The 14607-nt window shown below is 26.3% G+C and overlaps 1 protein-coding gene across 1 annotated transcript; it reads left to right on the plus strand.

Annotated features, from left to right (window-relative positions):
- Positions 1-188: 188 nt before the first annotated feature.
- On the plus strand, positions 189-662 carry LOC136970276 (zinc finger BED domain-containing protein 5-like). Its single transcript, XM_067264700.1, has one exon. The coding sequence runs from the start codon at positions 189-191 to the stop codon at positions 660-662; it is 474 nt and encodes a 157-aa protein (XP_067120801.1).
- Positions 663-14607: the final 13945 nt, after the last annotated feature.

Raw genomic sequence — 14607 nt, forward strand, 5'->3', positions numbered from 1 at the left:
CCAAAAAATTTTTTTTATGCCTGACAAAATAAAACTACAGTATGTTATTAATTGAAAATTTGTACTAGCAAGTAACATTCATTTAGTCGAGTACCAAACATCTTTTTTCCAGAATTTGTGTTGGTGTACCAAATTGTTCAACCCCCATGGGAAAAAACATTACAATTGTTCAAGCTCAAACAATCATAATGGCCTTTCAAGTAAAAATGGAGCTATTTAAATCTTCACTGGCACAATCCAATTTTAAATATTTTTCAAACTTGCGAATACTAAAAGAAAATGAAAATACTTCCGACCGTGATAAGGAGATATACATTAAACATCTTGATAAGTTAAGAGAAGACTTTAAAGCACATTTTGAAGACTTGGAGAATATGCCTGTTCCAGAATGGTTTGCTAATCCATTTGATGTAAAAATAGATAATGAAGGTAGTGAACCTGGCTTAGAAGATGAACTGATTGAAATATGTGTAGATCTCAAAGCTAAAGCGTTGTTTAAAAATAAAAACTTCAGTGAATTTTGGAACAATAACAATATTGCCACTAAATATCCCAAGCTCAGAGCAGAAGCCAAACCTTTCTTACTTGCATTCCCAACTTCACACATGGTTGAAGCTGGTTTTAGCCACACGAACGCAATTTTGACAAAACAAACAGATTGAACTTGGAAAACCATGGTGATTTGCAACTAAAACTTACCAATTTTCAACTGAACATCAATAACGTTGCTGCTTCTTTTCAGACACATCCATCCCACTACTATCAACTATTTTAATAAAAAGATATGTTAACATATTTTTAAGGTATTTAGTAGTAGTCGCAACATGACAAATTATATTGGATGAAAAAGCCTATGTTGTGTTTTCAAAGATAATTATGTATTTTATGTATTATGACACGTACAGTTTAAGAACTATAGACAAATTTCCGTGTATCCATAATTTTGCTATTATTTTTTAAGATTATAAATCAGTGAAAAATATCTCCTTTTTCTGTTAATGTTATTGAGTGGATTTTATAAGATATGGAAACTATAAATTCTTTCATTGGGTTGTTATGCAGGTCTCATTGTTTAACATCAAAAATGCAAAAAATGATTTAATGTTTGTTAAATACTTAATCTGGGGGTCAATAAGAAGGCAAATATTCTATGAAGAAGTCGACAGACTAAAAAGTTTGGGGACCCATATTCTAGATCAATATCAGCATATTGATCTAGGAACCCAGAATTGAATCCTTAATTAAATATGTAAAGAAAACCTAGAAAATACCACATAGCTAGTCTATTGATCAAGTGCAAACCTGAGACCAACTACCAGTGTTCAATGGTTTATCCACTCAGTCACCGATGGATCCTTAGTAAGATAAACAACATGTAATAACTGTCATTCATCTCCAACTATTCAAACTCCATGCTACTTAACTTTATTGATCTGATAAAAACTAGATTTTCTAGCAAGGAATAGTCATTTGAAACAATCAACATTTAAATAAAAATTCAGCAAAAGAAATAAATAACATTTTTAATGTATCATTAGTAATATTTCAATTATAATTCTATGTTAACAAGAAAGTTTTAGTTTTGTTTTGTAGGTTTCTTTGAAATAAACAATAAAAAATCTAACAAGTTGCTTAACTTTCCCAGCAACATTTAGTGGCACCATCTGTTACAATATTTTATAATTGAAAACTTCTTATATTTTTAAATTATTATAAAATGGCAAAAAGTTTAATTTTTAAGGCAGAGATGGGTTTTATAAAAAATTGTAAATGCTAATAAAAAGTAAAATAATTATTAAGTCCAACCTAACTGGAGATAAACACAATCCCCATTATCTTCCTATCTCCTCAACCTATAACAACCAAAACTTAATAGCATCAGTGCCCCTAATACACACACCTTCCTGCAAAATTTCAGAAAGTTTTGACAAAAAGCACAGGAGTTATTAAGCTTCAAAGAGGATGACAAAACAAAATCATGCCCCACATGCACTAACATCCATATATACAGAAATTTCTCCTGAATTTTTTTGAATTTCTTGATGTTTCAAAATCCTGAGTCCAAAAATATAAAAATCTGGGAAAGATCATTTTTTGACAGACTGCCATACTTTCCCTCTGTTATATACAGTATAACAGCTGGAAAAGTAAAAAAATCTGCAGTTAATCACAACTGTTTAGTAGTGAAAAGCATTTTCTAAAAAAAACCCCATTAGCAAACTACTGTTTAATTAAGTAACTTTACACTATTTAAAAACAATAACCAATTTTCAATAAAAAGTATTTTTATTTTAATAGCCAAAAAGAGTATATTAAAATAAACATTTTTGCAAAAATATTTAATAATTTTATTTTAAAAATAAATTTCGTAGAATAAAATTTTATTTCATTCCAATTGAAAAAGGAAAAAGTTAATCTTGCAAAATCTTTTAATTTTCAATATTAAAAAGTTTTTAAAAAAAAATAAAACTAAAGAATTTTAATAATATAAAATTACTCTTAAAAAAATTGTTTCTCACAGAATTATTTAAACTAAATTCACATTAATTCATTTATTATGCACATCTTTCAGTTTTTAAATTTTTATTAAAAATTCAGACACACAAAAGATTTAGAAATATTAATAAAAAATTAAATTACTTACATTGCTGAATTTTATATCAAGTTTATTTTAATGCTGTTTATATCAGTTTGTAATTGAAATAAAAATCATGTATATAACCTTTAGATATACAATAATAATAATATAGTAAGATTTTTGCATTTACTTAATATAAGATTTGGATATTTTAAGAAGAATGTTTTGGCTACTTTTATAATTTATGCATTTAAGACTTTTATAATAAAATTCAGAAGCATCTAATTCTTTAATCATATCAAAAACAAGCATTTATTGTAGAAAAATTATATACAGATAAAACAATTACAATAAATTTTAATTGATTAAATTTTATTTCATTTATAGTTTGGAGGCTTCATCTTTAGATACAAATAAATCAATGCAGTCAGAATATTGTTCATTGATAATTTAGAAAAAATTCACATAAATACAACATTAAAATAAATGTTAATTACAATTTTATATTTGAGTGAGTTTTTTTTATAAACTACTTACTACAAATCCAAACAAAATAAGTAAAATAATAACAGTTTATAATCACTATTGTGACTTTACTAAAATATATTTAAATTCATTATTATTAAAAAGGATATAAAAATTAAGGAATCTCTTATATAATTTAATTATATTATAGTTACAGATTAGCTAAACAACATTATATAACACAATACTCACATGTGCAGAAATATCTTAAGACATAAGAATTATCTATCGAAAATTATTAAAATGCAACAAAAATTAAATGAATTATTCGTGATAAGGATTATCAACAAAATTTTTAAACAATTAGATCCATATTTCCTCATGACAATAACTGCAGTAAATTTTCCTTGTGATTTTATTATAAGTTATATTAAATATATTCTGCTTTCAATTTGAATAATTTTATTTGTAATAAATCCTTTCAAAAAAAAAAAAAATAATAATAACTAGAATATGTGACTCATAACACATTATAATTCATAATAAAAACAAATTATCTAAGATAATTTATTCTTATTTACATTTAAATGAAACTGATAATGAAAATATATTTTGATGTATGCATGATTTGAATCAATAAATGATGAGAGGTACTGCTTGTTACAAAATATATGATTTATCACTAGACATTCATTACCTGTACAAAAATATTGATAATTTATTCAGTAGAGTCTCTTCTAGAGGTCTACCAACAATATACAGAAAATGATGTTTGCCATAATTTATTATATATAAAACAGTCATTAATTCTTTCTACATTTAATACAAAAAAAAACCAGTGTATAATAAACTAAAAACTCAATATTTAAAGTAATTTTGATCGATTTAATATAAGCTGACAAACAAAGGATACAGTATCTTCAATTATTTTTTGTTGTTTAAAATATAATTCTGATCCATTTAATATAATTTTTTTTAGAAATTCTGAAGTCATATATAAATTTTTAAATAAAATAATATTACTGATATGAATAAGATAATTTACTAACAAATTTATTGTTAATCAATAGCATCTAACCACAAGTGATTTTAACCATATTTATATTCTTCAGATACAATAAAAGAATTTAATATTTTGAGAGATTCTCTTACAGAGAGAAATGTAATTATTGCTTACAACTACAGTCTAAAGGTATTGATTTACAATAAAACTTTCATTTTATTATACAGTAAACTTATTTAACTGTTTTTGATTTATAGGCTTGTTCCACAACAAGGAAAAGAATCAATATGTATTAGTAGACATTACTGTCATTTTGTTTTACTCAATGATCTATTGCTATCTCTCTTTAATATCTACTTAAAAGAAACGTTGTTTAAAAACTTATTAATTTCCATATTTTTAAATTTTAAATAAAAATATGATTACAACAAATAACTGCATATGACATTAATTTATAATTATAAATTGTATAATTATTATAAACTTATGATTTTGCTAATCAATTGTATATTAATCATACTAATTTAACACTTTTTTGTTCATGTGAAATTACAATAATCATTAAAATTAATCCTGTAATTTCATGTCATTCTAAAAAATTTTTACCACATCTAAATTAGATACATGATATAATTTTTATTAATTTCTTATTTTTATTAATAAATGTTTAATAATAAAATATACAGGATGTCCAAAACTTATTCACCCTATTACATATGTTCATAAAAATTACGTCATTAAAGATGAAAAAAAAAAAGATTGCAGTAGGCAATAAAGTGAATGAAAAAATTTTATTTTCCCTCAGTAAACTTCAACATGTGCACCATTTGTTGCAAGAACAATGTCTAATCTGTATTCAAACTCTCTCCAAATGTTTCTAATTATGTCAATTGGAATTGTCCCAATTGCATTTGTGATGCATTCCTTCAATTCCTCCATGTTTGATACCTTTTGGCATGCATCCTATCACCTTGACATAACAAAAAAAAAAAAAGTCATTCTATCAGGTGAGAGAGGAGTCTAAGCAATGGAACTTCCTCAGACTATCCATTGATCTGGGAAAGTTGTGTAGAGGCAATGTTGGACTTCCTTTGCCAAGTGTGGAGGTGCCCCATCCTGTTGAAAAATCACATTTGCTTGCTGGTCTTCCAGCTGCAGAACAGCAAACAAACCATACTGAAGTAATTGTCACCATGTTTTTGGTAAAGAAAAACAGGCCAATCACACTTGTTTGTCAGGGCACACCAAACATTTACTTCAGGGCTATTGCATTGGTGTTCCAGAAATGTGTGCAGATTCTCAGAACCCCAAATACAACAGTTGTGTCTGTTGACTTTTCCCAATATGTGAAATATCTATAACTTGCTCTCCATCAAAGAAGAGCAAGTTATAGATGAAGTTATCATCATTGTCCACTTTGGACAGCATGGTGATAATAAAATCCCTTCTTTTTGGCTAGACATCAAGCATCACATGCTGAACAATCTGCAATTTGTATGCATGCATGATATCATGGACCATATATCTTGAAAGATTCAGTTCCAAACTTGAACAATGAATGGATTTTCAAGGATTTCACTGGAACAGTGTTAGAACCCAGTCAACATTTTCAACCTACCTGTGCCTGCTTGATGCAGTACAGTTCATGTGGTTCTGAATTGTTGTAATCATCTTGTATACATACCAAAACCTGTTACTAATGTAAAACTCAAAAAATGAAAAGAATGAAAAAACAGTACTTCACAAACTTTTTTGGACCAGAAATAGTTCTTCAGGTGAAATGGTGAATTTCTGATGGAATTCAACTAAATAAAAACACAACAATTTGAAAGTTTATTTGAATATGTTTCTTGAAGTCATCCTACTGGGCATGCGCACTCTAGCAGGTAGCATCTGTCGAGATTTACAGGTCATTGTCCATTAGCGCTTGCCACACTATGGAGAGAGAATGTTGTAACCATCGCTTTATCAATTGTTTCAAGAATGAAATCTTCCTGAATTCACATGTAAACCATTGCAGAACAGTCACTAAACTTTTTCCCAAAGCCAAAGTATGCACATTACTTTCTCTGCAGGTGTCACCATTTTCTGGCAATAAATGCTAGAAAATGTTGGTAATACCAGTGTTGCCAACATGAAGAAAATATTATTTGAGCAATCATTATTTGCAGCAATTGAATTTTTCCCATTTCTAGTAGCATATTTTTTATGAACATACATAATATTTTATTCTATTAAGTTTCTTATCTGCACACACAAAAAATGTCATGTAATCTCATATTTATTGTTCCTTTGTTATTTTAAAATCTACAAGAAATAGATTATTATCTAATAAAATAGACATATTGATTTTTGCATTAATCATTGTTGAAATTCAGGTATTGCACAAAAATCAATATAAATGAAGTAAGAATAAGAAATTGATATAAGAAGAAAACAGGATCAATATTAAAGTACCAAGACAAAAAACAACATGTAACTGTTAAATGATAACTCTGACTTAATGTGAATTATTTTTATGATTCACAATTAACATCTCTCTGATTAGCATTATATTGTAACAATATAGCAAACCAAAAAAAATTTTTAAATAATTACATAAACTTTCTCAAATTTAGTGTTATGCTGATTTAATTTATTAAAATATAAAAATAACTTTTTTATACTTTCTTCTGATTACAAAACACAAATTTTAATAATAAAACAAGAGTAATGAACAATTTTATACAGAATCAAAAATAAATTCCAATCTGGATTTTTTACAATTGTTGTTGTTATTTAAAATAATTAACAAATTCTTACACTTTCATTTCATACATGTGTGTTGAATAGTTATTATTCTTTAATTAGTAATTTTTTTATACAAATTGTGTATTCAACCATTTATTATCAATATTAACTGAGTAATTATTAAATATATAATTTTTCTAATTTTATTTTTAAAAAAGAAAAAAGTTTTATTTTCCAGTTTAAAAATATTAAAATCACCTATTACATTCAAACCTGTTTTTGTGCGGTCTTCTTTTGTGCGATTTTTTATATGTGCAATGTGTTTTGTGCAATTATTTTTGTGCAGTATACGAAATTGATTGAAATTCGTATACCGCACACAAAAAAATCGCACAAGTAACAATTCGCACAAGAAAAAAGTTTTATTTTCCAGTTTAAAAATATTAAAATCACCTATTATTTTCATTTCATATGTAAACATTATATGTATATGACAAGTGTATCATTTCATATTCAAACATTCATTTAAATAAATTAGTCATGCTTAGAAAAGTATTTAAGGTGTTTTTAAATTTATTTCTTAATACCGTATTTACTCACATATAGGACAAGGTGTAACTTTAAAAATCAAAGTAAAGAAAATTAGATTAATACAGTTCTAATTTTATTTCGTTTAATCACAAGTGAAATATCAAATGAACATAAATGCACATATTGTTCTGCAAAAATTACTGGCATTTTAAACTTTAAAGAAAAATCTTGTAAAATCAACAACATAATTTATACATTTAGAGCTGTCATTTAGAGCTAGATTCTTAACAGTCGAATCCATTCTCTGTCAATTACACTTATGAGTTTCTCTGAATTCTGATTTCCGAATAATCATCTGTTTTCACATGAGAATGGATTAAAACTTATATCATGCTTCCCTGTGATTTTGGAATTTCAATCTGGAATTCAATTCAGAAGCTCTGCTTTTCTTATTGCTATTCATCTTTACTCCAAACAATATACAAGAATGAGTCAAACAACCCAGATAAAATATTTATGTTTTTAAATACAAGAGGGTAAGCATCTGGTAAAAACACAAATACATGGTTCACAAAAATTATTTGCAAAAACACAAAGAATCTTTTGCTTGCATGTATAGGATGACCTAGGAATTTGAAGCTGTGATAAATGAATAAAAACCTCGTCTTATATGCAAGTAAATATAGTATATTTTTTAAAGAAAGTATTGTACATTGTAACAAAAATCAGACTCAAATATAAAAGACCATATGTTTTCTTACCTGACATACTATATAAATAAGGGAGAAAGAACCATTCTACAAGACAAACGAATGAGGGTTATCACATACAACGAAACACTTTCTAATATATATATAGAGAGAAATAGCAAGGACCACTAAAATGCACGTAACATATCGACACACTCCAACAATCTTCTCTCTCATCAGAAATGATAAAAACCATATAGATAACTCACTCTCCAGGGGTTTGTGGTACCTCTTCATGATGACTGAGTTAACCACCCATTAACATACATTGGAGCAACAGCAAGGTCTCGCCATGAGGATGAAAGAACATGAGTATTTCATAAGAAAAAAAGTTGACTACTATAGCGTTAGTGACATATGCAAGTAATGAGGAAGTCCACGTTGAACTACAGGACGCTAAACTATTACACAGAGTGTCAGATAAGACAACTCAAATACCTCAAGTAGCTTGAGATCTATCGGGCAATTAAACAGGGAGTCGCTATTAACTTAAAGGAAACAGACATGCTATCCACAGCTTGGCATGCCATTTTTGAACTAGATTTCACCAACAGAAACACATGTTAAGGATAATTTAAATTATGGAGGATATTTGTGTCATAATAATTTACATGAAATTAATTGATTTTTTATTCAGATATGGTTTAAATATTTTACATATTTTAAAATTATATTCCAAACATGAAATAAATTTTGATGCAATGTATTCGAATTAAGTAATTAACCCAATCTTTTGAAAAAGCGTTCTATTTTACTAGCTGTTGGTTTGATATTGTTGGGACCTGAAGATGTTTATTTCATATAGACAAAAATGTTTGTAAGAAGTTTTCTTTTTTTTTTTGTGTCATGAACTGGTGATGGTTTGGTGAGTGATATGTTTTCTTACCAGAAACACTTTAAATTATCCTGATTCACCATCACTTGTTGTCAATTTTAATTATTTTTCATCCTGCAGAGACTTTTCCAAGCCAATTGGGGATTTAGTAATGTAGCAAGATAGGGGACCTGACATATCCAAATCGACCATCAACAAAAATTTTAACTCCTCAAATCTTTCAGAATGGCAGATTTTGAATGATGACACCATTTAATTAGTAATTTAAAACCAATTTTATGTTTGGAACAGCATAAAATAGTTCCATAAATTATTTATGATATAGTTGATAAAACATTTACAATAAACTTGACAATTTTTAATCCTAGAAATGACAACTGCTTTCTTCAAATATTCAGAAGACATTTATTTTTTGAAAATTAATCTATTTTAAAGATCAAAAACTCAAACTGGCCTTAGCTTTTTAACAAATTCAGTTTGTCAAAAGTTGAAATAAATTTTCATTGCAATTTCTGAAATTTCCATAATTACTTCTTTTAATATTGTAAGAACAGCTTTATCATCTTAAGTAACTATGGCAAGAAAAAAATATATTTAAAGATGTAGGGGGAAATCAGCATAACTTTATAATTTCAATAAAAAATTAATCTAGAAGACTGAATAATTTCAGATGACTTAGTTTTAAGAATTAGTAACACTAAAACAAATACCAATATATGAGTAAATATTCCATGCTCTTTATAACAGTATTCAAATTTCTCAAATTAAGAAAAAAGATGAATTCAAATTTTTCAACTTATTGTAGAATTGTGTTCCAGAATGTAATTTAAAAAAAACTTTTTTCATACAAAAGAAATAATTCTTTTATATTCACCTTTCATAATATCAGAACAAGGTTGATTGATACACATGACAAATTTTCTCTTATAAAATAATCATTAAAAAAATATAAATAAATAAAAATTTTCATCTTTAATACTTCAGAATTGAACTTTACATACAGTTAATCCAAAAAGACACACATTTGTTGTACAAAATTAATTTTGACTGCAATAACAATGGATCTAATAGGTATAAATACCTTAGAATGAGCAAGAGAGCTCATTATATTATTCATGAAGATAACAATTTACATCAGATTGATATATTACTTATATGAAATATTCAATTAAACATTCTTTATTTTAAAATATGATGCTTCTCTAGTTGGAGATCAGATAAAAGTAAGTAATCGTGACTCAAAAAAAAAAAAAAAAAAAAAAAACAATTAAAAAACATTTTTAATAATAAAATTAGAAATTGCTATTATTATATTAACCCTATGAAGGATGCATTTCTACAGTTAGAAGACTGGCAACAAATCATAGCTTATGCTGTTTGCATTCCTAACTTCTGAATCTATGACCAAACTAACTTTTCAGTTTATTTAATAATCCTAATATTGCATAAATTTTATATTATTGTCTATAGCAAGGACATTAAATAGATTTCATACAGTTATTGACAATTATATTAAGAACCAAATATGGGACAATAAAAAGTACTCCAAACATCCTTCTAAACTGACAAGACAGAAACTGGCAATTATTAAAGAAATTTCAGTCCATGGTACTTCTCTAGGCAAATTATCACATTGAAATGACATTAAGGTGCACAAGTCAACATTGTCCATGATTGTGAAGAATAGCAAATTTTTGATTTATAAAAAGAAATCAGACCATGCTTAAAATCCTCATCATCAATCAAGAAGATTACAGTGGGATTAAAAAAAGATAAGTTAAACCCAAGAATGAGAAAAAATAGTTTGGAGTGATGAAAAAAATTCAATCTGGACAGTCCTGATAGCTGACAGTATTATTGGCATGACATCAGGAAAGAGGAGAATATCTACTTTGAGCCAGCAAGGAGGGTCAGTGATGATGTGGGCAGGTTGGATGAAATGGCAAAACAAATATAGCATTTGTCCAAGGTTGTATGAATGCCAGCAACTACCAATCTTTACTAGACATGCATTTATTGCCTTTTGGAGAGAAGATTGGTAACTTTGTCAATTTCAACAATATAATTTCCCCTATACATACAGCTAACTCAACATTTTAATGATTTTTGGACAGTGAGATTCAAGTCATGGATTGGCCACCTATTTCCTCATATTTGAATCCTATATAAATTTACAGAGTTAATTGGCTTGAGGTGTATATGAAGGAGATAAGCAATGTAAGTCTTTTAATGAATTGAAGAAAGACATTGCATTGTACTGAGAAAAAAAATTAATCCAAATATCAATTTTGGTAGTTGTCTTTTTCATTCTGTAAATGTATGTCTCTAATCCGAATTAAAAATTAATTTCGGTAGACTATCCACACAACTTTCAGGTTAGCTACTTCTTTTATTGTTTCATATGCATTTCGGGCTTATGTAAATTACTACGCCCCTCCTCAGTGCAATACAAAGTAGGTGTTACTGCTTTCTTAATTTCTGTTAAGAAGTGTACAAGTGTAACACCTACTTTGTATTGCACTAGGGAGGGGCTTAGTAATTTACATAAGTCCGAAATGCATATGAAACAATAATAGTAGTACCTAACCTGAAAGCTGTGTGGATAGTCTACCGAAATTATTTTTAATTTGGATTAAAGAGACAAACATTTACAGAAAAAAATTAATGTGAATACATCACAAAAGCTGATTAAAACAATGAGTGAGATAGAATTTATAAAGTTATATTAAAACAGATTACTTCATTGGTCATCAAAGCTGACCAAAGGGTTCAAAATTTTGCAACACATTTTAAGTTTTTTAAAATTTGTGCGATATAAAATGACAACTTAATATTGCTAAAGCAGTGTAAAATTGTTTGCAATTCATTATATTTAAAGATAAAGTAGTTTTGTTAATATTTAAAACTCATCATTAGTCAAACTGACTAATTTGCAAGTAATTAACACTAATATTTATAACAGAAGAATAACAGTTTAAAATTATCTAGTTGCTAAAGCTGTAGATTACTTTAATATATTTATGTTTTTAATCTAGGCTTATATAATAACTTATAAAAATAAATTTATGATAGTATTATTTAAATTTTTTAGATTTAAATCTCTCTTACATAATTTATAATGAAATTTTTTATTTTAATAAATAAATGAGTTAATATAACAACATTTACAGTTTTTATGCTATAAACATTTTTATGAATTAATTTACTATACTCCTCTCTGTACTCAACTCTAAAATATAGGCTTTTTCTGTGTCTTTTTTACAGCTAACTCAAATTTGCTTAATACAAAAATCATTCTCATATTAAATTAAATATTAATATTCTCTTTCTGCATACCTTTTTCATTATTTCAAATGTTTTCAGGTTCCTATAACCAATCAAAACATCCCTTCAAAAATAACAGTTTACATTTGAAATCCTTGGATTTATAATAAAGGGTTATTACTTTTCCAGCTGTTATAGATAACAGAGGAAAAGTATGGCAATCAATCAAAAAATCACCATACAAAAAAATTTGGGGTTATTTTTTTATGATTACAGAGTTTTAAAATTTACCATTATAATAACCATAAAGATAGATTATAGGAACCTGAAAGTGCTCAGAATAATGAAAAAGGTAGCCTACTAAAAAAAAATCCAACATTTTACAGTTGAATATTTGAATGAATCGTAAATTTATTTAATCGTGTGAGAATACATATGTTACATTAGTACATCAATCAAAATAATCTTAAACAGCTTATGGCACATGCTACAAAATTTATGAAATCACTGTTTTCGTTTTAATTTCTATCCTTGAGAAATTATATTGAATATATTCAGATGTAAAAACAATAGATAGTATAGAATAAACTATATTAATAAATGTATAATTTCAAATTTTTACAAGAATAAGTTTCACAAGCTTATCATACAGATAAATATTTTTAATTTTCTTCAGTATAAATAAAAATATTTATATACTCATGTTTGTATTTACTGGTATATTTGAATATAAATTCTAATTTATAGCTAATACTTTAAAAAAGATGATAAAATTACTAACAATTAATAATACTTAATTGGCAATAAACATTATTATTAACAGCATATAGAAAGATAATAAATGCTTTTTATATAAATCATATGTATCTTACAGAATCAATAAAAGCATTAATGTTATAATAATCATATTAATGTAGTAAATAAAACAGAAAAATGATTATTACACCAATTACTATAAACTTAATATCATTGATAAAATTAAAAAGAAAGAAATCACTTAAATTTTAATAATATATAACATTTCAAACAGAAATACAACAAAAATATTGATTTAATCATCTTGTTCACTAAACAAGTACATACATAGTTATACTATAAAATATCTGCATATATCTGCAAATATTAGAAATGCATAAACAGATAAATCTTAAAAATGAGATACAACTTCACTTGCATTTGAAGTTTGTGTACTCATAAATATGTCTCTTTTGTTTGTCTTGTGTATTTGTCAATATTGTTACAGATAAGTGAAATTATGTCACACAAAGAAACTTTCAATAAGTAGAATAATGTATTTAATCATTAGAAAACAGTTTTATCAGCTAAAAACAAATTAATAGCTGCAATTCATAAATTTATGATTCTCATTTCCTACAAGGTAAATTTAAAATTTTAATTTTTTATTCATTATAATACTTAGTTTCTGATGTTTCTTCATTCTAATTTAAATCATAATTAATCCGCATGTTAAGAATGTTATTGTAAGTTCAGGTTCGCTATAATTATGATTACGATCTAGAAAAAAATCAAAGGACCAACCAAAATTGGAATGGGCTGGATTGATGGAATGTGGCAACACAACACAAAAGGTATATCAACCAAGGAAGACTTTCAACACACATTGAAACTAATGTTCAAGAGGAAAATGAATTATGCATAGATTCAAAAGACAGTTCTTAATTTTAAGCATATACATTCATTTAAGTTCTTTTTCTATTTCATAAATCCTTTTAATTCTTATATTATTTTACTAGAGTAGTTTTAGGCATTATACTCATAAGTTTAAATAGAGTAGTTTTTTTTTTTTAAACTTTAGCAGTAATTTTTGAATGAATATTTAAACAGAAAGTTTTAATGATATATAATTCATAAGAATGATATTTCAAGTAATAAAAAGCTTAAATAACAGATTATTTAACATTGCAAAATTTTTAATTTTTTAACTTTAATTTGACAAAATGATGTTAGTAATATTTTGGGTTATATTTTAACAAATTAAAGTAATTTGACATAAGGGCAATTAACCTGTATGCTGATATAGCCTAAATAGGTCTTGAAACAAAGATTGAATGGAGATGTAACTAGCATAATTGGCTATGCTTCTGCACACTATGTAGAAGATATGAGTTTGAGTCATCTTCCAGAGTGATCATTTCTTCAAGAAACTTCTGAATTATTTAATTTACTCCAAATTAGCCTATCACCTACCTTTAAAGTTAAACTACTTTAATTTATTAAATTATTAGCCTAAATAAGTCGCAGGAATTTAGATATTTGATTATTGTCATTTGCATTTAGGTAATTGATTATTGAAAATTGATCTAGGTAATTAATTAAAATATAATTTTGTTAAATCATTTAAATGTTTACTATAAATCAGTACAAATATTTCAAAATATGTCAGAATACATTATTAATAAAAACATTATAAAGATATATTTCTAACTAATCA

The sequence above is a fragment of the Centruroides vittatus genome, unplaced genomic scaffold, assembly GCF_030686945.1.
Source record: "Centruroides vittatus isolate TY-2023 unplaced genomic scaffold, ASM3068694v2 contig_1048, whole genome shotgun sequence".
In the NCBI taxonomy this organism is placed as follows: Eukaryota; Metazoa; Arthropoda; class Arachnida; order Scorpiones; family Buthidae; genus Centruroides; species Centruroides vittatus.